Source organism: Lepeophtheirus salmonis, chromosome 8 (genome assembly GCF_016086655.4).
Source record: "Lepeophtheirus salmonis chromosome 8, UVic_Lsal_1.4, whole genome shotgun sequence".
Taxonomy (NCBI): domain Eukaryota; kingdom Metazoa; phylum Arthropoda; class Copepoda; order Siphonostomatoida; family Caligidae; genus Lepeophtheirus; species Lepeophtheirus salmonis.
Genome location: NC_052138.2, coordinates 10,219,010 through 10,242,835, shown reverse-complemented (window position 1 = coordinate 10,242,835; position 23,826 = coordinate 10,219,010). Strand labels below are relative to the sequence as shown.

The window sequence follows — 23,826 nt, the reverse complement described above, 5'->3', positions numbered from 1 at the left end:
AAAAATTATTTGTATTTTTTTAATAAATGTCAAATTTGACAAAAAATGATTTCAGAAGTGGCAAAAAACTTTTATTTTTTATTAGAGTTAAAATTTTCAGATAATACTAAATTTGAACGAATAACCATTATAAAAAAAATGGAAAATTTATTATTTATATCTCAAAAATTATTAATTAAACTTTTTGTGATAAGGATAAAAACTCTTCAAAATGGCCTCTATGGTTTTGGTAGTACTGGGGGAGCTGCTAGGGTGTATAACTTTTAATTTTTGTGAAAAAAAAAAACCTCAAATAAAATCCTGCAGACAAACCAATCCCCATATATGTCAATAAATACTGAGACCATAGTTCAGTTTAATATAAAGCAGTAAAAATTTTGAATGGAGAGGTTTTGTTGAGAAATGTTCCGTTATTATTATATAACAATCAACAACATAATATTAAATAAATTAATAATAACACGAGGCTGTTTATTTTGTTACTACATGTACGATGAATGTTTTACGGAGAGATGGATCCTCAATTGTTGTCTCTGAGACATGTCACGTAAGGATTACTATTCATAAAGGGCTAAAAAAACTTAATTCTCTATAATAATTTATAAGATTATGTTTAATATATATAGGTTTTATGTATTCGTGGGATTAAATCAAAGGAATATTTGAATTCCAATGCTATTAAAGACTTCCTTCACATCGGGGAAGATCCACTAACTTGTTTGACGTCATTTGACTCTATAAATGCACTACATGTTGTCAAAGATGAGATCATTAAAAAAGATCCAGAGCTTTTAATTTCTTACTATGAGTCATTAAAACCTCATACATACGACACCCAAAGTTTTATTTTCCAAGACTTGGAAATCCAGAGGATCCACATCCCCCAAGAAGAATGTCTAATCGATTCCATCCCTTTGACCTTTGAGAAACAGCATTTTGGAAGTTATTGCGACTGTGACAACGACGAGGAACACTCTGTAACTGTTAGTCCCATTCCTTCTTTATGGAAAGAATACTTTCCTGAAATAATATCTACTAACAACCAATGTACAATACAGAGATTATCCTCAACTAATCACATTTCATCTCATATAGACTCTCATATATTTGAAGAAAATATTTATATTGTTTTCATCGAAAATGACGGAGTTTTATCACTCACAAATAACTCTGGAGTTGAAACGCGTATCCATGTGAGCAATCATTCTGTTATACATCTTCGTGGAGTGTATCGTTACATATATAAATTCGGATTGTTTAGCTATGAAGGTCAGCCCCTTGTTACATTTATCTTTCGAAATACACGTAATGATGGATCTATTTGTGAGTGCATTTACCCTAATGTTTGTGATAGTAGATTAAACGCCACTATTCGGTTAAATGACAAAATGGCTTCCAAACTTGAGTCTACTCATGTTCATTCTGTTTATGAGAATATTGCTGGACATTTTAGTGATACACGTCATAAACCCTGGCCTAAAGTCATGGACTTTCTTAATTCGTGTAATCCTTACGGAACCTTAATTGACGTTGGATGTGGCAACGGTAAATATTTTGGCCATCATCCTGGAATGCTACAAATTGGGTGTGATTATAGTTTTGGTCTTCTACAGATTGTAAAAGAAAGGAGTTTTGAAGGAGTTCGTTGTGACTGTCTGAAACTACCTTTTCGATCTAATTTAGCGGATGCCATTATAAGCATTGCAGTAATTCATCATTTGTCTACTTGGGTAAGATATATAAGATCAAATATATCTACCTATATTTATTAAAGTACTGTTAAAACATTTTGTTCTCATCCCTCAGGAACGGCGACGCGATGCATTAGCCGAAATGATCCGTGTTTTGAAAGTTGGTGGTCGAGTTCTTATTTATGCATGGGCTAAGGAACAAAACAAAAACTCCGTTTCGTCGTCCTATTTAAAGAAAAACAGTTTGAGTAATCCGCAAAGTTGTTCAAAAAATCAAGTAAAACGCTGTGATACCAAGTTTCCCTTGGTTCTGCCTGTGCACAAAAATCGTACAAATTTTTTACATACGGATTTATTGGTGCCTTGGAAGAAAAAAACTAAATCCGAAGATAATCAAGGAGGAGAGGAAAAAACATTTCATCGATATTATCACATGTTTCAGGAGGGAGAATTGGAGGAATTGGCTAATTCTATTGTGGACTTGACACTTGATGAGATATACTATGAACAAGGAAACTGGTGTATTGTTGCTAGAAAACTCAGGTAGCATATGGAATTTATGTTGATATTTTTGGAATAATCATTAATTTCTTAAAGTGAATATCACAAATTGATTTATTTTTACAAAGTTTTATTCAAATTTCATATTATAAGTGTGTATAGAAAAGGAACTATTAAGTAAAATGAGGTATATATAACGGATTGAAAGACATGGAGATGAACGAATTACCTATGTACTCCACTTTCCAATAATTTATAATTGTGAGATTATATAGATTAAGCTCGTTTGAGAGTTTTAGCTTTCTTTCACATGTTACATTTCTGTTTCTAGTGGACTCAGAGTCAAATGAGCTAGGGCCGAGTCTCCCATACTCATCGAGTGTTTTAATTTGTCGTCAGTATTCGGAGGATCATCCACTTCATCGAAATTGGTTTCTAAAATTTGTCCCACACTTCGAGATCTGATGGAAGAGTTACGTAAATTATTTACTGCAGAATCTTGACTAATATCGAGCAGTCGAGTAGAAACACTAAGATTGTTTTCGTGAGCATTGCTATGAGCAAAAGGACGAGCATATCCTGGGACTGAAGGAATTCTGTGTCTGGATTTGGAATTATCATTTGGCTGTTGTGGGGGCTGTGGTTGTTGATTTTTTTGACGTGATTGGGGCCTAAACGAAGCATATGTTGGAGCTGAATATGGATCCCTATGACTGGAGGCAGATGTTGCTGATCCGTCATTAGAGCTCTCTACCTCGGAAGAAGAAGTTGTATTGTCCACGTGGGAAGGTTCTCTAGATGGTTCGGAGTTTTTCCATGGATCAGGCCATGGTTGGCGATCTGTAGAATAATGTACATCATGAGATTCGGCAAATGTTTTTGGTTGATAATTGGGTGAAAAATTGTTTCCAAAATATCGTTGGCTTGAAGCTGATGGCTGAGGACGATTATTTTGAGCTTCATAAATTTCATAAGATTGAATTTCATCATCGGCAGTTGAATTGAGACCTAAAGAGGGTTTATCTGCTAGGCTATCATAACTGTTATTTCCAGTATTTCTACTTGAAGGATTGATTGTAGCTGTAGGAGTAATTCCAGGCCCATATGGAGATGTGCTCACCATGTTTCCATCTTTTGAATTACTTAAAATTCGTTTTCTATAATTTACATCAGTAAAGCCAGTACTTGCTACAGATACTAAAGAACGTGAACCAGCCAAAGAACTTTTGGACATGCGAATTGAGTTACGTCGTTCAAATCGTTCCTTTTGTTTCCTCCTTGTATTAGAGCACCATAAGCAACAAATAATGAATATCAAGATGAAACAAGCTATGAAAGCTAAGAAAAAATATACGACTTCTTGCGTCAAAAATGATGTAAACGGTGTCAGTGGTTCGGGATGAGGATCATTTTCACATAAAGTAGGAAGTAAAAGATCACAATCTGCACTTTCGACATCACCATTTACGTACACAGTACATTCTCCAATCCCTGAATCAAGATGCTTTACCCAAACCATATCATAATATCTCCAATCATCTTGCTCTATTAGCAAGTATTGGCCCAAATAGTGTGTCAAAAAGTTATCATTTACATATGGAACAGAAGAATTATCCTTCAAACAAAATTCTTCTGCTTCTTTGTAAGTCATTGGTCCACCAAAGTACATAAAACATGTATTGTCGATAAGAGTCCATCCTGGATAGCATTTTATTCCGCTTAAAAGTCTAAAATAAAAAATATTTAATTTGTGATTGAATTATTATTGGAAAGTTAGTCAGAGTGTAATACTTACGTTTTATTATTCATTTGAAATGGAGTGAAATCAACTTCCAAAAGTCCATCTTCATCATTTAGATCCTTTATTCTTCCAGCTACTGCATATGTTTCATTATACGCCCAATAGTTGTATTTTGCATTGATGGGTGTTTTCCAAACATCCCATTCTGAGCGATTCAAAGTAACCAGTTCATAATCGTTATTCCTATTATAGAATATATTATCGACATATTGTTGGCCCGGAGATCCTGCAACAACTGTTGCTCTAATCCCATAGGTACATGTCTGTAGTGTTGTTTTGTCACAATGATCTCCATATGCTTCATTGTTGAAGAAGCCATTGTGAGTAAAACTTTGGTAAATTGGAAGTCGGACATTGGAAAAACCTTTTACTTCCATGATCGATTTACCTCTATTATTATGTATTGTATTGAAGGTCGCATTACAAACAACTTGATCAAACAGTATAGCAGTTTCATAGGGTACATCACTTCTAGTGAAATAGTTTTTAATCAGCGTTATTTGTTGGTATGGAGACGTTTGACGACCTTCCAAGGCAAGGGTTGTTTTCTTGACGTTATCTGCAAATACATTATTATGAAGAAGACCTCGCATCGCTGTTGCTGTTCCACTACTTCCGGATTTGAGTCTAAATCCACCCACATTTCCACTCACATAATTATTATAGAAAAACATATCTCGAGTGTTTTGTACATCTAAATTTACACTACCATATTTGCAAGTAGAAAAATTACCATAGAGCGACAATCCGTTATTAATAAATCGATTTCTTTGAATTGTAACGATGGGATTTATTTCTCCAGCAGACGTATAGTCAATAGCTCCTCTCTGGTTCCCATCAAATACAGAGAAACTTACATTATGAAGAATATTGCGATCTATTCCAATAGCTGAGACAGGCAAAGTGACAACTTCTGCAACAAATCCCATGTTTTCCCTAGCTCCAGTTGCATGAAATTTAATACTCATGGGATGATTTCTTGTGGTAGAGTATAATTTGTTTTCATTATCAGTGCCATCCACTTTAATTGTTACAATTTCTAGAGTAGATGCGTTATACAAATCTCCATCGTATAAAGCCAAATGGTCAGGAGTCCAACTTTCTCCTTGGCTATCGACTAAGTTAAACTGCAGAAGACGGAACCCTAAAGGCTTAACATCAAAAATACTAGAAAAAATTTTCACACAGTCAACTGTATGAATAGAAATAAGAAAGATTATTTGGAGTCTTCATTCGAATAAGGTATGCTTAATGCTATTACCAGGGTTATTGTCATATTTATAATAAAGAAGAATACGCTCTTCAATAACAATTTCTTTTTGTGGATCGCATATATCAACTAATCCAAATACGTGATAAGGTATTGGTACTTCTTTTAACGGAATGAATGCAGATAATTCTGCTTCTCTTACTTCCCCACTCAAAACTGCTGCTGAAATCCCAATTCCAAGATTATTTTCGATTAAGTTGTGGAGCATAGTCAATGTTCTGGACGGTGAAATTAAATTAATTCCATCATGAGCTGAATTCTTAATGACAATTTGTGTAATATGAGGTGAAGACATAACAGCTTGGATAGCAGGTGATTTCTCTCCATGAAGTATCCCAGCACCAATTATCTAAATTAATTAATTTGATAAATATGTAGTAAAAAGGAAAATTAATTCATTAGACTTACTTCAATATACTCTAAGATGGATTCATGATAATGCAGAGTTGAGTGGGTCACAGCATCGTGAACCCGTGTATGAAAGAGCTCTTGCTCAAATTCCTTGACAGAAAACCTAATTCCACCCCAGTGATCATAGTGATCCGGTAAATTTTCGTCACCACAATGAATAAAAGCAAAATCACTTCCTTTCCAATCACAGCCATATGTATGTCCATAAATTTGACCATTCATACGTATATCACATTGTGCTAAACTTGGTTCTTTCCCCATGCACTGATATGGTTCAGGCCAGACAATGATTCGAGTCAATGAGTTTATATGATACTCTATCCTGATTTTTAGAAGAAAAAAATCCAGACAAATAAGGAAATGAGATACGTAGAACTGTTCAACAAATATTTACCTTTTTCCAAAATCGAGATGAACGTTGATGTCCGAAAATCCCAATTGTCTACAAACAACTTGAGCGTTACGCTCAGAAAATCTCTTATCACAAATGGGAACCCATTGCTTTGTTGTTTGATTAAACAATTCAACAAATCCTTGATTAATATGTGGGGGGCAAATTGTTCCATTTTCATTCGCCTGGCATAATCTAACCTCGAATTTATTTTTATCATTTAACTTGTAATAATGTTTCGTTTTTCTTTTATTCCGCAATGGCATTTGAGGTTTAACTCGAATGTCCTTGACTTCATTATTTCGTGCAGGCTTAAATATGATTTTATCATCTATTGATCCTCGCGCTTGTAATGTACCTAAAACAAGTATTCCAACACTTGGATAAAACTCAATTTGTACTCCTGGATCAATTGTTAAAGTCACTTCAGGCATAATAGTTAAGTCTGACTTGACGACATACGGTCTACCTCGTTTTACTAGTCTCAAAGACTGCCAAAGCCTTCCTCCTAAATTATCAAGGATTTTTGACACATCTTTTTCATTTTCTCTGTAAGATCCTGATAATAAGGAGTCAAAATCATTTTGTTCATAGTAGGGTAAATAATTTGTAACTGCAAAAGAATTCCAGTCGTCAAAATCAAATATGCTTTGCTGAATAATCCTTTCATCCGAAGACCCCCAATAGTTTTTCTGAGCGTTGAGATGGTTGGAGGCTCTTGCTGTTCTTAAACCACTCAATAATTCATAGTCTAGTCCTGGGTTTCCAAGAAGGTTATCAGTTAAATTAACCCTTTGAACACCTTTCACTGCTATGGCATAAGATGCTGGATGAAAATAATAGGAACTTCTATTGAACCGTTCCTCTGAATTTGTATTTCTTTGAACAATATTTTGAGAAAAATAGCCTGATACAAAACCATTAATACTAGAATGGGAATCCGTATCGAATTCCACCATATATACTCCATCATTGTTTTGAATAACGTTTCCAAATATTCTTGCTTCTTTTTCCATACCTCGAAGAGCTAGAATCCCTTGGTGGCACACGTTTTCAACAATAGTATTATTGACGACATAGACACGTGCAAAATGGCCTCGAATGTGAATATCAAAACCTTGATTTTTCCTAATGATATTTGAATCAATATGAACAGTGTGTGTATAATTTTCATTATATTGCCAGACATAAGGTAAAGCTACATCAAATCCTCCTCCAACATTATTCTCAAAAATATTCTCTCGTAGAACCCAATGATACAAGTTGTTCGAATCTCGGAGATCCTTAGAGTACTGAAATATTCCACGCCCATTGTCAAAGAATTTGGTTCGATTAATCATATACGTTGTTTCGGAAATATTAAACTGGTTTAATTCGCGGAAAGGAGTAAAGACGTAAAAAGCTTCTTCCCGATTAGAAGAAATCTCCGAATCGTATATTTCAATTGATTCATTTGATTTTCTTAGGTATACTTGATTATCATGACCGAGGTATCGATTATAATGAATGGTAGATAAACCACGACGATTTTCAAGTATCTTTGTGTGATGAATAGTTAATCTAGACATTATAAAAAATATATAAATTTTCAAATTATGTTATAATATAATTGAATTACCTAGGAAATGAACCAGGTACAATTTTAGAACGATGAATAGGATTGATATGATGAGATCGGGAGTTACAATTACTAGGCAAATCGGCACAATGAATTGGTGTCAAAAGTAGCATCAAATTTCCTAATGCTGCTTTTCCAGTATTGTATTCCAGAGTTATGGAATAGCTTGAACTTATTTGAGGAAAACTAGCAATATCTCGACTTACATTGAATCTCTAAAAGTAATTATAATTAGACAAGTACATAAAACAGTTTTAAAAAATGCATTACCTGTATATTTGGATCATCTGAAACAATTTTAAAATCATAAATTATTAATTGTTCGGTTGTGTGATTATGAAAAGGATTCAAGAGCTGCATTCCAATAACAAATTCATCTCTTTCTGTTCGAACATGGTATCTGCGCAAAATTGACTTTCCTACCACTTCAGATGATACTATTAATCTGGACTCTTTTTCTTTAATAATTATGGGATTATCTTCGGAGGTTCCAGCATCATTATTAGGAATAGAAATAATTGTATCACTTGTTCCTTCATCAATTAAACTCATCCACTCGCGGAGCTCACGTTGTTCCAATTTGTCTAATTTTGGATCATGGTGAATGCCGGATTCAGAATTACCTAATATTTCTGTATCTACTACTCTCATTCCTAATTGTTTAAAGGAGAGTCCATGTCGTTTGTTAAAATTAAACTTACAGTTTTTGATGAAATTAACTTTGTCGGGATAATATATATCTGAGTAAGATAGTCCAAAGCCATCATTGTCATTGTTTGAAACATCTAAGTGTTCAAAAACATGATGAGAAAAATCTACTTGTATTGCAGGAACAAACTTATAAATTCGATAATCAAATAGCCCTGCTTTTTCTATACGAACATCATAAAGTTTACTTCGCTTTGCAGTCATTCCTAATCTTATACCTGACCAACTTGGCCCGAAACACTTTATACCGACATCATTGTTATGATTGCAAGATCCATAGAAATCAGAAGTAGATTCTGAATTTAAACAATATCTTATATCAGTATCGAGAGGTCCACAGCGTACATTACTTAAGTGAATTGGTCCTTCTTCATAGTCAGGCAACTGTCCAGGCAAAATAAGCCAGTCTTCTGGATTAAGAACACCTCCGATTTGTTGACAAGCAATTGCTGCAGACTCAATAGTCCATCCAAAGTTGCAAACTGTCCCCCATACATCATCAATTTTAATCTCTAACCGACCTTCATGAGTTGTTGATCCACCAACTAATCGAACGACATAATCAGAAGAATTATCAAGCAATTTAATAGGTTGTTTTTCTGATAAAGTTAATAATGGCTGCCCTCCTTGAAGATCACCCTCTGCAATTAATTCGCCGGCTATCATCATTCCTACAGAAGTTTCAAACTTTAAAGTAACTCCTGGAGTTATTTTTAATCTTCCGGATGGTCGAACATTGATATCTCTTTTTACGATATATACTCCGTCAGATCGTAACTCTTCAACTCCAGTTACATCCCCTCCTACCTCCTTGGTCTCCGAATTAATGAACTGTGGTTCCCATTCAGGTCTTTCAAGAACTAACTCGGTATTTATGTTATTCGACAAAAGATAAGGTACGTAATCGATTTTTGCTAAATTGTAGCGATCATCCCGGTCAAAAATTTTCCTCCAAACAGTTTGTTCATCCTTATGCCCAAGCCAATTTTTTCGACAATCTAAAGCCGAATTAGGCTCCACTAAATGTGATCCTATTTCATAGCGAGATTCTGGATTGTCAATGAGATTTCGAAAAACTAGTACATTTTTAGAAGATAATACGACAGGAGCAGCAACACGGCTTCTTGGATTCAAACCTGGCCAGGGTTCCTTAATTATGTTATTTTGTATCCAATTAAATTTAACAATTAAACTTTGACGATCTCCAACAGCAATGTGATTTAAACCCAAATTTAAAACAAATGAGCCTTTATTAAACTTAAATCTATTTTCATGAATGGTCAAGTCAACTGGTTGGCTTTCGAGCATGAAGTCATTTTCATTCCATATGTAAATACACCCACCATCATTGTACAAAAAATCATTATGTTCGATAAACCCATAAGCTTTAGACAAAGGGCTTAAGAATATAGCAACTCGTTTGTGCCTTTCAAAAAAGTTATTACCAATTTGAAGTCGTAATGTCGGTGTCCTCGTATTTATTAATTCGTTTTTTTCTTCCTTCCAACATGAAAGAATTTGTAATGCAATACTTTGGCCATCAGTAAAATGATTACCGGAAATATTTACTAATGCGGGTCCGCAATAGTTTCCGACAAGGACACCAACGTCTTTGTTTAGAGTAATGGACGAATATTGGATAATCGTTTCCTGCCTTATGGGATAGTTGACTGATGTTTCATTAAACCAAACAGCAAACCCGTGACCAAGATTGTTATGTAACTTAGATCTTGATATGTTTTGCGTTCCTCCTGCATATGTTATATTGATGCCGTCAACCCAATTCTGACTTATTTTACTTTCAGTTACGTTTATGTCCCCAGAGCCATACTCAACGTTTAAACCTGCCACATGGTTGTGACCCCAAACTTGAGTTTTATGAAGGTGAACGGCACTACGCATTTTCTGCACCCATATGCCTCTTCCCGAATTGTGTGCAACATTGGAGTTCGTAACATTCAAATCAAATGCTCGGTGAGGACCAGCTGTTATTTCCAAAAATACTTCTGCCTTCATTTTACGATCTGCTTTGAAAAGAATGTACATGTTGTTGCCGGTAGAAACTGCGGATTCAGGTCTAGTGTAGTTCCTAACATTGACAGAGACAATAAGACGAGAATTTGTATCACTTCCATCGTATATTTCCAATATCGCACCTTCATTTTCTTCAGAAATCATGTGCACAAAATGAAGTGTAATGAGAAATCCATGCTGAGTGTAAAATCGTTTTCCACATACCCTACAACGTAATTAATTATAATGAAAAGTAAACGGTTTAAAGATTAAGTATTTTCTTAGCATACCTATTCACTGCACTATTGTAATATTGTTCGGCTACCATCATAAAAGGATATGTTTGGCTATACGTAGTTGAATAAGTACAAAAGTCATGAATGTCCACACCACTCTCAACTTTGGGATCGGGTATTTTGTCATGCATGTAATATTTAATTCCATCACCCATGTTATTGCTAACAACTGAGTCCAGTATGTTGATATCCCCAGTACTTGAATTAACAAACACACCATAACCTCTATTCAGAGTGATATTTGCATTCTTAATGATAACTCGGCCCTCGGGATTGGTAATGTTTATTCCTATATTTTGTAAAAAAGATGATAGAATTAAGTAAAACACATGATAGAACATAAATATAATATATTACCATTATACGCACAATGCCTGATATGGATATGTTCCATTCTTGGTGGAATTCCCCAGGATTCAACAGCAGATGTTGCGTTAGGTCTTCCTCTCCATGTGCCACGTCCAGCACCAATTATTTCTACGAATTTCAATATGGATCTAGAACTTGATACATACAACGTATTTTCTATTGTTAATTCTTTTATGAACTGTGCACTCTCAAAGCGAAGACCTCTCCAATGTCCACTGGCTAGTCGATTCTCCTTGTGATGGAATGGTAAACATCGAATTCCAAGATTAGGATGATGGTCACATACGCCGCTGCCCATTCGACGTCGACTCCAATTGCAGAGGTCTAATCGAGGCTCCAAACCAGTACAACCTAAATACAAAAGAAATATTAATTAATCTACTGTGTTTCGTAGCAAATCAATTAATTAACTTGCCTGGATCTTCATACAATATTTGTTGAGTATCATTCAAATGTGGGAACCAGTGATGCCATTCACCGCCTTGAAACCCTAATTGTCTACATGTAACCTCCAAGTCTATTTGAGTCCAGTTCCGCGAATTCGTACAAACTGATCTCCATTTTCCTTTTTCCAAAACTTGAACAATACCTTCATTGATGGTTGGCCCATCAACAAGTCTTGCAGTTCTATTAAAATCTGGAGAACTCTCTACAATATATTCATCCGGAAGGAACTTGATAAGTCTACTTTCATAGCCTTCAGCAACAAGCACACCATCTCCTCGTATTGTCAGACCAGCCTCAGGCTTAAAACGTACATTAACTCCAGGTTCAATTTCGAGTTTAGCAGTGATTAAAACATCCTTCTGAACAATAAATGGTGACTCTTCAAGAGCCCATATTTCGTCTTGATCAATACGAGTCTTCGTAATCAATCCGGATTCTAGTGGACTGATAAAAGTGAGCAGGACTATTATGACAATGGGAAACTTTCCTGAGTGTATCATCATCATATTTTGCAAACTCAAGTCAGATATTCTTCGGTGAGAGTAACATTCTAAAACACAAAGGAAATTTTAATTGTAGGATAATATTTATTTAATTAATTATATAAGTACGTAATGTAAAATTATGTGATTTTAGAACTTTCTTTCCCTGATTCCAGAGTATGATTGTTATGCTTCGTTAATATCATAAAGAAAATGTCAGTTTTTTATTATGTAAATATGTAGACACTTTTATGGATCTGAATACTGTTCACTTCTAATCAGTAAACATGCAACGATGTAGAGTATCTTTCATATCTTAACAATTAGCTTCATAGATAAAAACAAACAGTCTTATCAACTATTGCTTATTAGTCAAATTACACGAGAAACGGTATGAATAACTCGATTGATAATAATTACTTATCAATATGCATATTTCGATGTATGTTCTTCGAGCCAGTCCCTACAATCGAGTATTGAAGAAAATAACTTATCGGAAATGTACCTGTTTATGTGTTATTCATACTAGACATATACCTAGAGTTCGATATTATAACAAACTAATGATGGATAATTATATGTTATTATCATGTTTACGTAGAAAATGCATTATTATATTAATAAAAAATAAATATTCCTGGATGATATAACATGGAAGCATGAGCCTATGTACATAAATACATATATCAGGAAATATAATTTATGATTTCTAAAGAATATAAAATATTCCTACATATTATTAAATATTATATTGTAGAAATATTAAAACTAGATTTGAGACTCATAAAATATTACAATAGTAATAACCAATTAATTTAATCCAATTTTCAGAGAGTTATTTCCAGCAATAAAGTGATTTTTCCATATTGTCTTTTACACATGCCCAGATATGTGTAGTCAATGTATTTTATGAAGTGAAATGTTTATTTGTGTCATCATTAAGAATAAAGATATCCCTATCAATATTGATGGGACGATTAATTGTAATCGGGAATCGGAATATCGGGTGTTTTTTCTGGAATCAGGATCGGCGTCGGGAAAATAATGTTCAATTTGCTATTCAGATTCTTATATATTATAATTTATTACTGGTATTTAACTATTTATTACTTTACTAAGTTATGAAAAAAATAACCCGCCATAAATTAAGGAATTTTTGCATTTTACTAGAAAATTTAATATTTAAAATTTAATTTAATGATTAAAAAAAAATCCAAAAAATTTAATTTTTTATAAATAATAATCCATTTTTGTTTTGTTTTTTTTCAATTTTTTTTTTCTTAGAACGGCTATGGATTTTTGAAAAAAATTCCAAAAAATTATATTTTTGTGAGCAGCTGTCGATTTGGAAATATTTCTACGAAAAATTTAATTTTTTATGATAATCAGTGGATTTTGGAAAAAAAAATCCAAAAAGAATAATTTTTTGATAACAGCTGTGATTTTTGAAATTTTTTCCAAAAAATTTAATTGTTTGTGAATATTTGTGGATTTTTGAAACAAAATTAAATAACAAATTGTATATTTGAAATTTTTTTTCAAAAAATTTAACATTTGAAATTTAATTTTTCAATTTTTTTGAAAAAAATTCCAAAAACCAAGCCACCCCCCTCCCAAATACGCCCCTTTATAGCAAAATTTTATTTTTTAACTATTATTTAAAATATTAAAGAAGTAGAATCGGCAATTTTTACTAGAATTGCATCGGGATCAGGATTTTTTTTTTGGAATCACTACCTACTAGGCTTTAAATATATGTGGTGCAAACAATCTTAAAAAATGTCAAGAAAAGGAGACATTTTTTTCTTATACATATGTATACATACATATATCCCATTATTTCGTAGACATTGAGTCAATTATGGCTCATTATTCAAATTACTGCCATGAGTGTCAATACCTAATAATGTTAGCTATAGTCTATAACCTTTACTTTAGTTTTGAGAGTTGTATTGCCTCTGATATGGCCCTATACGGCCATCAATTTCTCATTTTTTGGTTGAGACGATCAATTTTGTCTACCTAAAGAGTGTGATTTGGGGATTCTCTAATGGGTGAATTAGAATAATTTGTGTATAAAAATTAAAAATATTTGACCATAAAATACATATGTACGCTCAATTTTGAGGAAAATTATTATATCTTACTTTTATGTTGACGGACCAGAGACATATCCTGGTTATTCAAAATACTCTCAAACCAAGTGTTTTGCTCAATGCGGCACATAGTTTGAGAAACACTATTCTAAGGGGAGACGCGTTGGGTAATAAAAAGGCTAATTGCTACTAATCAGAGACATTACTCGTTATTCAAATTATAATTACAGGCACTGCAGCTTCTAGTTTAAGTTACTCACAAACCAAGTGTTTTGCAGTATGAAGTATTACTGTACAGTCTGTGTACACATTAGGGATGAAGGAAGGGTGGAACTGGTATCCCTTCTACGTGAACATACATACATAAAATTATGGTATTCAACCTCTTGATAAAGACCACATACACATGCAAACAAAAGAATAAACGAAACACCTGTTAAGTTGATTCATGGATGACTATATAATTGTGAAAAATTAATGACTCTGATTATCATATTTACAATCTGTCGTTATCTTTATTGTACAACACAACCTTTCATACGAAAAGAAACATTAAAAAATTGTCAAAAATCACTTTGTAGCAGTATGCCTATTTTCCGCAACTATGAAATTATTAATCAAATAGCGATAGTAACAGGAATTGCCTATTCGTTGGAATAACATAGAAGATAACTAGTGATGTAAATCCTGTGTATTTTTTAGCTCGCCTGTTTTTCGTTTTTTTGAGTTGTTAATCTGAAGAATGAAATTTATTTTCCTAAGCTGTTGTCATTATTATTTAATTCCTAAGTAGTCAACTTCTTTTCTACTTCATTCAATTATATTCAAACACTGATTCAACATTCATGTGTGTTCATAAAGGACGGAGACTAACTTAGGGACTTGTTGCAAAGTTATAATTGTATGTCCTAGTTGAACTCATAGTAGAATTGATAATAAACATTGGAGTAATTCTTGCCAATGTTTATTTCTTTCTCTCCCTTATCACAGCTGATTGTAGCTGACCAAACGGAACGTAATGACAGCTAAGCTGTCCTCCCAAAAATTCTTCAAATTGTCAGGCTAACCATGTTGATTTTCGATTTCTTTTTTTTTTTAACATGCCCAAAATCACGGATTTTCATCACTAATGATAGCTCTCTAAGAAATCCTCAGTGTTATTCTTCGTTTTAACGAGTCCACTCACACGTACTTACTCAATCCTTTTGATGTTCGCTCCTCAAGAATATAAGAATAATAATAAAGAGTTTGATAATTATTTTTTTTCATGTGATGTGATGGCCCAAGGAGTACTTTAGTCTCTATAGATAAAGTACTTTATGCTATATACTGCCATTTTTTTAATATGATACGCAGGCTCGATTGAATTTATTTTCTTAGATCAAGTATCTATGCAGTCCTAAGATACACTCAAAAATGACTTTGAATGTATTAACAACTTCGCTTTATTAATGTAGATAATTGTTGGGAATTATTCACAGCTTAAAAATAAATAATTTTAATTCAACCACTCAACGTGTTCAAAACACTGATAGGGAGAAAGGAAGCATAGGGATCGACAGCTGAGACAAAATATACTCCATATTTTTGTGTAGCCAAGTGACGCTGTTTTGTATATGTATAATATTATTATGGTGCGTCTTATTAAAAATTCAGGATGAGGGACCTTTCCATGGCTATAAAATATCTAGACTGAAGATTTTCTCATAAAAAAATAGCATATGTATCTATTTATATTATAACTACCTACAAGAGACATATCGACCATGACAATTATGAAACCAACCAGTACAAAGGAAGATATTAAGAAGCATGCAATCATATCTTTGTACTTAATAGTGAGGAACAGCGTGGAAGGGTTGTGTTTCAAAATACAGGTGGATAATATTTTCATTTAATATATCGTCATTAAATATCTACTAATAAAGTAGGAAGGGTTGATATTTGATCCCCCCTCCTCCCTATATATTAAGATTCATCAAACGTTTAATATAATTATAAACAATATTTTCTTCAATAATTTAAACTAGTGTTGGGTTACGGTCTGAAAATCCTAGACCGTTATTAGTGATGTGTTGGTCGTTATTTATTCGGTCAAGTCCACTGGTTCTATCGGTCCTCAGTTCTCAGGACTGTCGATCATTGGGACATAGTTATCTAATATATTCTATTATAAGTGGGACTGGACTACGGTCCTTGGTCCTAAATAAGGATCGACACAGTACTCCAATTGATTTTGAGTGGACCGAACAAAAAAATATTTTAAAGAAGTTCGGTCTCGACGGGTCTCAGAGAAAAATTATTTCTAGATCGGTCCCAAAGAAAAATTTGGTCTGGATCGATCCCACAAAACCTAAATCAATCTGTATTGGTCTCATTTAAAATTCGGTTTAGACCAATTCTATAGATGCATTTTTGATGACGTCATGTTTTTCTCAAAGTTGTGAACATTGGTCAAATATCACGTTAATTGTGCTGCCTAAATCAATAGTTTCTAAATATAAGGAATTTTTTTTCTGAGGGTTTAATTTTCCTCAAAAGTTTTGACATTAAATTTTTTTGACCAAGTCTGAAATTTGACAAATTACTTTTTTGGGAATTTTTATGTTTTCTTTATTTTTAGGGGGTCATAACGACAAAAATAACTTGGAGGGGGGGGGCTCAAACCCCTCCATTATACTCCATACAGACGCCCCTGATCACTGAAACTAGTGTTGGGTATCGGTCTAAATCCATTATTATTTTTAGTGGACTGAAAATGTTTGGTCCTTTAAAAAAGCTCAGCTTGAACCGGTCTCACAGAAAAATTATTTCTGGATCCTTCTCATTTAAAATTTGGTCTATACTAGTTATATATAGAAATTGTTGATGACATCATGTTTGCATCACAATTGTGAACATTAGCACAGTAATGTCACATGAAGTTAAATGGGTTGCATAAATCATAATTGTAAAAATCAGTCCATGGATTGAGACCGAAAATATAAGTCTAGAAAAAATCATTTAAGATCAAACCGGGGGAAAAATTCCACCTTGGACAGAGTCTCAACATTAATTAAAACTATACCAATTGATTTATGTGGATTCAACATGAAAAAACGATACATTGACAAAATTTGCATTAAAAAACGGAAATGTAAAAAAAAAAAAAGTTTAGTGGATTCATTGATCTTATCACCGTACTTCCTCTTAGCAGGTTTTTTATGCAAAAGTAGACAGAATACAGTAAAACCCCGTAATTCGACTACCCCAGTACTTAGAATATACGGAGTTTGACGCAAAATGTTGCAAAAAACTCCCAGACGTATGTCACTTTTGTAAACAAAATATAGTTTTGCTTGTGTCAGATGAAGCTAGGAGATGCTGAACAGATTTTAAACCATTGTAAGTTTACGCTCCAAGCTATTTTGGTATTTTGTTGTTTACGCAAAAAAACTCTGAGTGTAAGTTCGAAGAATTCTTCGGAATCCAACCCGATTCAGGTCACTTATATAAACAAAATATAATTTGTACTTGCGTCACATGACGCCATGAGGCGTTAAACAAATTTTAAATGATTGTAAGAATGCGCTGCAATTGATTTGGAACACAACTGCATCGCTTATCAACACTCCTTTTGGAACGAATCAGCGTTTAGTTCCGGAATTATACAGTATTACTTAAAAGAAGCATAAAATCCTAGATGAATAGAAATAAAAGGTTATAGTATAACGCTTTTCGGATGATGTTGGATTTTCACCACGATTTTTAATAGTGACGTCATAGAGAATAACTGTTATTAAGAGTAACTATATATCGCCCTCCTTGAGTGTTACTGTAAAGTACCGCTGTTATTCTCTATTACGTAAAAATCTAACTGTCTTGCCCAGTATCGGTACGATACATTAAATTGAAAATTATAGCAAGCCCGACTATATTATGGTCTAACCTTGTATTTCTATTAACCTTGATAAAATCCTTGTAGATAGATTTCTCACTCGGAAAAGCCTTTACTTTTGAATAAATTTATTTCCCCTTTTGCATAAGGTGTTACTAATATAACTCAAAAATATGCAATTGATAAAAAATAAGTAAATGAAAGATTGGAACAAGATCCATTTAAGTCAAAAAAAAAAATTACTTTCACTCCCTTGAAAAGTTTTTGATTTCTTTATTGGTTGTTTATCTTATTTTATGATGAGTTTACAGTTAAGGAGAAATCGGTTATATTTTCAAAAATCTTTAAATTGTCACAGGGCCTCATTTTTCGGGGATTTACTTACTTGAATTGTACATATGAATGTTGAAAAAAAAAAAACCTCATTTGATGTATCAACCTCCTGCATCAATCCAGGAACATAAGGAGAAGCTGGCTTAGATGGAGACAATCAGACAGTCCTTGAAGGCATGATATATCTGACTTATTTTAGATTCAAGTTAGAACGATGGAAAAAAATCCATCAGATTAATATCTGGACTGCTATGGGCTATATTTCCTTCCTAATGAAGTCATAGTAGTGCTCGACTACTATATGACCTATCTGAGACATGGGAAGGTGCTAGGTCCATCAGACACCTAAATCATATTAAAATTGTGTGTAAGCAAGCGTCAATTTGATCTTAATGCCCAGTATAATCATTATGAATGCATCCAAAGTCGTTAAATGGTCACTACGAGAATCAAATAATCAAGCCTAATATAACGTATAGACGTTAACGATTGAGATGTCGGAATGGTTTTATAAAACTATTTAAATTATAATTCAATTAGACAGTACTACTACGCAAGGGCCCAGTATGTATGAGATGTTGGTGAGATGAATATATTATTTGGTGGTAGTTTTTCTTTGTAATGTATTTCTTTTGCAAAAGAGTTGAACGAGCCTGGACTTAAATAATGCAGAACGAATATTTGTATATATTGTAATTCATATATGTTTAAAAGACTCGAGTAAATGAAATGCTTAACAACAACGATACATCCTCTGAATTCTTTATATGAAAAGTACAATTTAAAAAAATGTCTTTAAGTATAAATTGATCATTTCCTGTGGTTTATTCCCTTCCATTATACCATATGATATTCCCTATGGATGACATAAAACTTCCATTGGCAAAAGTAGGGTATTATGTAACTTCACAAGGACAACCACAAATAATGTCATTCTCATACTCAAAATACCAAAAATCATCAACATCCCCTATAAGAAGATACGTATATCATATGAGTAGAACCTAGGAATTCGACCACTTTTGTGCAAGACATATTCCGAGTTCGACGCAAAATCATGAGAAAATTTACCTTAGAACTCGAACAAAACTAGGGAGTCAAGTTCGTGTTTTGGTCACATGTCAATAGCTGGAATTGCTGTTTAGCGGATTTTAAACCATGTTAAGGCCGTCCTTCAAGCTTTTGTTGCATTTTCGTTGTTTTTGTGGATGTATGTACTGTTTTAGATACACACACACAATAGTTGTCTTAAAACTTGATTCGGAACACGACTGCATCGGGACTCTCATTCCGGAACGAATAAGCATCGAGTTACGGAGTTCTTCTTTACAAGTTTTATCAACAAAATCCAGGGTTTTTGATCTATCTAGTTTAAATTAATATAAGATTGTCATTTTTCATGATGTATTAAAAAACAAAAAAATGAGAAGTAGATTCAATCAATAAAAATATATTACACTCAATGGAACCCCGTTGGCCTTGATTCGGGTGTTGAACCGTGCACAGGCCTTGGAAACTAGAGATCCATCTAAATTCTTGCATTCCAGGACAAGGGAGTAAATAAAGGACTTCTGGGTGGTGTGAAAACCTCTGTTGACCTTTGACTCAAGGTAGTTTCAGACAAAATAGGTAATACATTAGATTCAGAACGTTGGATCAATAACCCCAAATATCCTTGAACAGATAGTTGTAGCAGTGTCCCGAGTCGCTTTGGAGGTACACAGTTCGGTTGCTAGACTGTTGTCATCTTTGAGACCCTAGAACTGTTAATATCCAGATCCTTGTTCACCAAAACCATCACAACAGCGCAACTGCGTTCTGCCTCTAAAAATGTAATAGGCTTGAAACCTTCTCTTGTTAACTCCGTGGAACTTTTTTGGCTAATAAGTGATCCGTTTATACGTAAAACAAAAAAAAAGCATTGTGCAATACATGCGGAGAAAAATCCGTAAATATGAAGCGGCGGATTTTATTGTTAGCAGGGACGTCCGCAGGATGTGAGCCCCCTGCCCCCAAAAAAATAATAATAGATGAAAGAATTTTTGCTTTTTACTAGAAAATTTAATATTGAAATTAAATCTAATTTTTCAATTTTTCTTCCAAAAATTTAGTATTCGAATTTTTTTTTTTTTCCAAAAAAATAATTTTCTGTAAATAGCTATGGATTTAAGAAATTAACCCTGAAAAAAATTAATATTTGAAAAAAAAATTAATATTTGAAATTGGTGTTTCAAAAATTAATATTTGAAATTTAATTTTTGAAATAAAAATTTTTTTCTCTTTTTGAAAAATTATGAATTTTTGGAAAACTTTTTCAAAAAAAAAGTACTTTTTTAGTGAATAGCTTTGAGTTTTTGAATTTTTTTACAAAAAATTAATATTATAATTTGTTTTACAAAAAAAAAAATTTTCTGTAAATAGTGATGGATTTAAAATTTAGTATTTTATATTTTTTTCCAAAAAAGAATAATTTTTAAATTTTTTTTCCAAAACAGAGCACCCCAAAAATATAATCCTGCGGACATCCCTATTACACTACGCATATATAGTATAAGCAATAAAATAATCAATTCTTCATGAAATAGTAACAATAACCCATATTTGGCCCAATATAATTTTTTCAAATCAAATGAAGGTTTTCAACTATAGCTAACTTTTTCGAGTATCTTAACACATCCTACAAATTGGAATACAGCATGGTTCATAGAAATACAAGGTTATACCATCATGCAATTGGGATTGTTAGAATTTTCAATTTGATGTACCGTACCTACTTATGGCAAGACATACAAATATGACGTCATAGAGTATAACAGCAGTAACAGTCAAAGAAGGCGATCTATAGCTCCTTTTGGTAACAGTTATTCTCTTTGAGGTCACTATTAAAAATGTGGTGGAAGTCAAACATTTGTAGAAAAAGCGTTAGGGTATAACCTTGTATTTCTATTAACCTTGTATAGAGGGAAAAAATACTCCAAAACCCAACTGTACAACCATTATACAAAAAAATAGGAAATGACTTATAGCCTAACAAGAGCTAAATCATTCGATTTCAACCAATTAACGTTTCAAAACTAATAAAGGGCAAGATAGGTAAACAAATGGACAGCTGACAAAAAATACAATGTAAATTTTACACTGTTGGAATAGCGTCGAGTTATAGATATAGTGAAATACGAAATAAATTTGAAGAATAGAAATATATTATCTTCAAACCATAAACCATGAAAGCATTGAAGTTATTTTATAATATTCCTTGACTTTGTCTAGTACTTCCAAAGAAAACACAGGAAAACGAAAATTACATATAGTTAATAATGATTATTATTTAACGGTATTTAGAGTGAATCACCATAGACACATAACATAGCTTGGTTAACATTTTACTCTCTTTTATGACGATAAAATCATGTATCACGTATACAACAAACTTTCCACTCACAAGACGGAAATGCAGAACTATCTAGGAAATATCTTTGGATTTAAAATGTATAACTAAGTACAAGTCATTATTATATTATGTTATATATTCCATTAAAAAGTATAATTTGAGGTTTAAAGCATGTTAGTTATTGTCCGGAGTAGGCGAGAACTACGGGGTTGGCTGTCAGACTTTTCACACTTTCAATAGATATTATTAGCAATGATATGATAACCTTGACAATTTGTAGAATATTTTGGAGAAGAGTAGCTTTGTTGTCATTTCATTCAGCTACGAGCAGTTATACAAGTAAGAAAATAAACCCGAATCCCACTCTGAGTCTAATGATGATTTACACTCAATATATAACTTCTCAAGAAATCTTCAGTGTTACTCTCCATCTTTCATGATCACACACACGAGTGATTATTTTATACTTTGATGTTCTCTCTTCAAAAATTAAAGAATTATTTATGGTAAATAAAAAACACTCTTCGGATTACCATATAACAAAAATCTTGCACGCGGTCTAGGTTTTATACAGCCTTAGATATAATAATGTTTGGGCAATGTCTTATCTGAAATTTAACCCAGTGATACATCAAAATCAAGTCTACAAATTGCTAAACTTAAGTTTACTTAAATGTTTCATACTCTATCAAGACGAATAAAATACATGATAACAAACTTATTCTTTTCTTTTAGCTTATGTTATCAGGCCTGTTCCATGAATATGGGATATCAGCTGATATGAGGTTAGAAAAACACCGGTTGTTGACAAATTATAATATTTAATAACAGAAAAAAGAAATGTTTTTTAAAGGTTATTCAAAAATATGCATTTTAGTAATATAGTTTTTATTTAAAAAAGCCATCTAAAAATGATCAACAAAGTTTTTACTCCACGAAGAAAAATCCCAGGAATGGTTTTGTTGGTCATCATGATTTAATAATTTGTTATATGCCGATTATGTAATTTTTGAACAAAAAAATAATTTGTCACAATGAAAGATTAGAAACTAAGTTGTAGATATAGAAAGATAAGCACTCATTGATATCATTAGTTATCAATTGATTACATAGTAACTCGAGGAGTGAAAATTTACTGAAGTACGAATCAAACAATTTTTCCTCCATTACGGATCACATAATTAATAAGGCTTAATATTATAGCAAGCTAATAGTAAAGAGTTTGTGGAACACAACCCTGCTTTTCCTGAATGATAATGAACATTTTCAATATCGTTATTATATACAGCTTTACCTCGCTGCCCAAAAAATACCCTATATATTTGTTTTCAGATGCCGATTCCCTCGTCCGACTCGACATAGCTATTTTATAATGTATTATCTTTGATAAATAAATGAAATAATGAGTTATATTAAACTTATCCTCTGTTTCCAAAAGGATAAGTATACAATTTCTTATTAATCTCTGGTTAAATGTATATTGGCCATTTGTAAAAGTCATTTGGTATGGAACGGCTTCAGCGTTCGATTAGGACACAATCTAGGACAAAGTTGGACGGGAGATCAAAATTTTGGTACCGGTACATTCCTATTAAAATGTATGCCCCTAAACTAGGACGAAAACTTTAACAAAGGTAGATGACAGACTTTAATTAAACAAGATCAACTATAAGAATATAGAGAGTGAGGAATAAGTTCATGAAGATATGTTTTATTTTATGAAAATAATTAAATTTTAATATAAATTCCTTTAAGAAAGCTTTTGTTTGTAACAACCACCCTTTCCCCGGATTAACACGTGGACGTAAAACACACTTGGGTGGAAGCAGGATGGACAAAATTGTTCACCGTCGAGACCATTCACTACGCCCAAAAAGACCTTAGGAGCACTACATCTTCATCAGGTGCAAGAAGCCGCCCAGTTTCATGTCAAACGAGAAGAAGATGCCCATGTTGGTCAACAAGGTATTTCCTGCCTTCAGAACAAATATATTAATACCCCGTACTTCTTCATCAAAGACCTCTCACACTACAAAAATTGTACAAGACTGGTGGAAAGCAAATTTCAAGGATTTTTGGGGAAAGAATATGTAGCTCTTGTCTGAATCGCATGTACTATGGTATCCATCCT

The 23,826-nt window shown here is 33.0% G+C and overlaps 2 protein-coding genes across 3 annotated transcripts in view; one reads left to right on the top strand and one right to left on the bottom strand.

The window, feature by feature from the left end:
- The first annotated feature begins 435 nt into the window (after positions 1–435).
- LOC121123680 (tRNA (carboxymethyluridine(34)-5-O)-methyltransferase alkbh8) lies at positions 436–2,292 on the top strand. Its single transcript, XM_040718806.2, has 3 exons — positions 436–547; positions 627–1,730; positions 1,807–2,292. Exons 1-3 carry the CDS (start codon positions 494–496, stop codon positions 2,236–2,238), a joined length of 1,590 nt encoding a protein of 529 aa, XP_040574740.1. The 5' UTR covers positions 436–493; the 3' UTR covers positions 2,239–2,292.
- A 13-nt stretch (positions 2,293–2,305) lies between these two features.
- Positions 2,306–23,826, bottom strand: part of bark (protein bark beetle) — a 44,175-nt gene continuing 22,654 nt past the window's right edge. The window contains exons 1-11 of one of the 2 annotated variants that reach the window (XM_040718805.2): positions 12,128–12,274; positions 11,485–12,066; positions 11,058–11,420; positions 10,695–10,989; positions 7,954–10,630; positions 7,684–7,898; positions 6,069–7,625; positions 5,672–5,996; positions 5,255–5,612; positions 3,988–5,185; positions 2,306–3,919 (exon numbers count right to left, since the gene is read on the bottom strand). In XM_040718805.2, coding sequence (XP_040574739.1) covers positions 2,506–3,919; positions 3,988–5,185; positions 5,255–5,612; positions 5,672–5,996; positions 6,069–7,625; positions 7,684–7,898; positions 7,954–10,630; positions 10,695–10,989; positions 11,058–11,420; positions 11,485–12,022 — 8,940 coding nt within the window. In that variant the 5' untranslated portion in view covers positions 12,023–12,066; positions 12,128–12,274 and the 3' untranslated portion in view covers positions 2,306–2,505. Of the gene's footprint in view, positions 3,920–3,987; positions 5,186–5,254; positions 5,613–5,671; positions 5,997–6,068; positions 7,626–7,683; positions 7,899–7,953; positions 10,631–10,694; positions 10,990–11,057; positions 11,421–11,484; positions 12,067–12,127; positions 12,275–23,826 lie in introns of those variants that run through there. The other variant, XM_071890683.1, reaches the window with a different exon arrangement.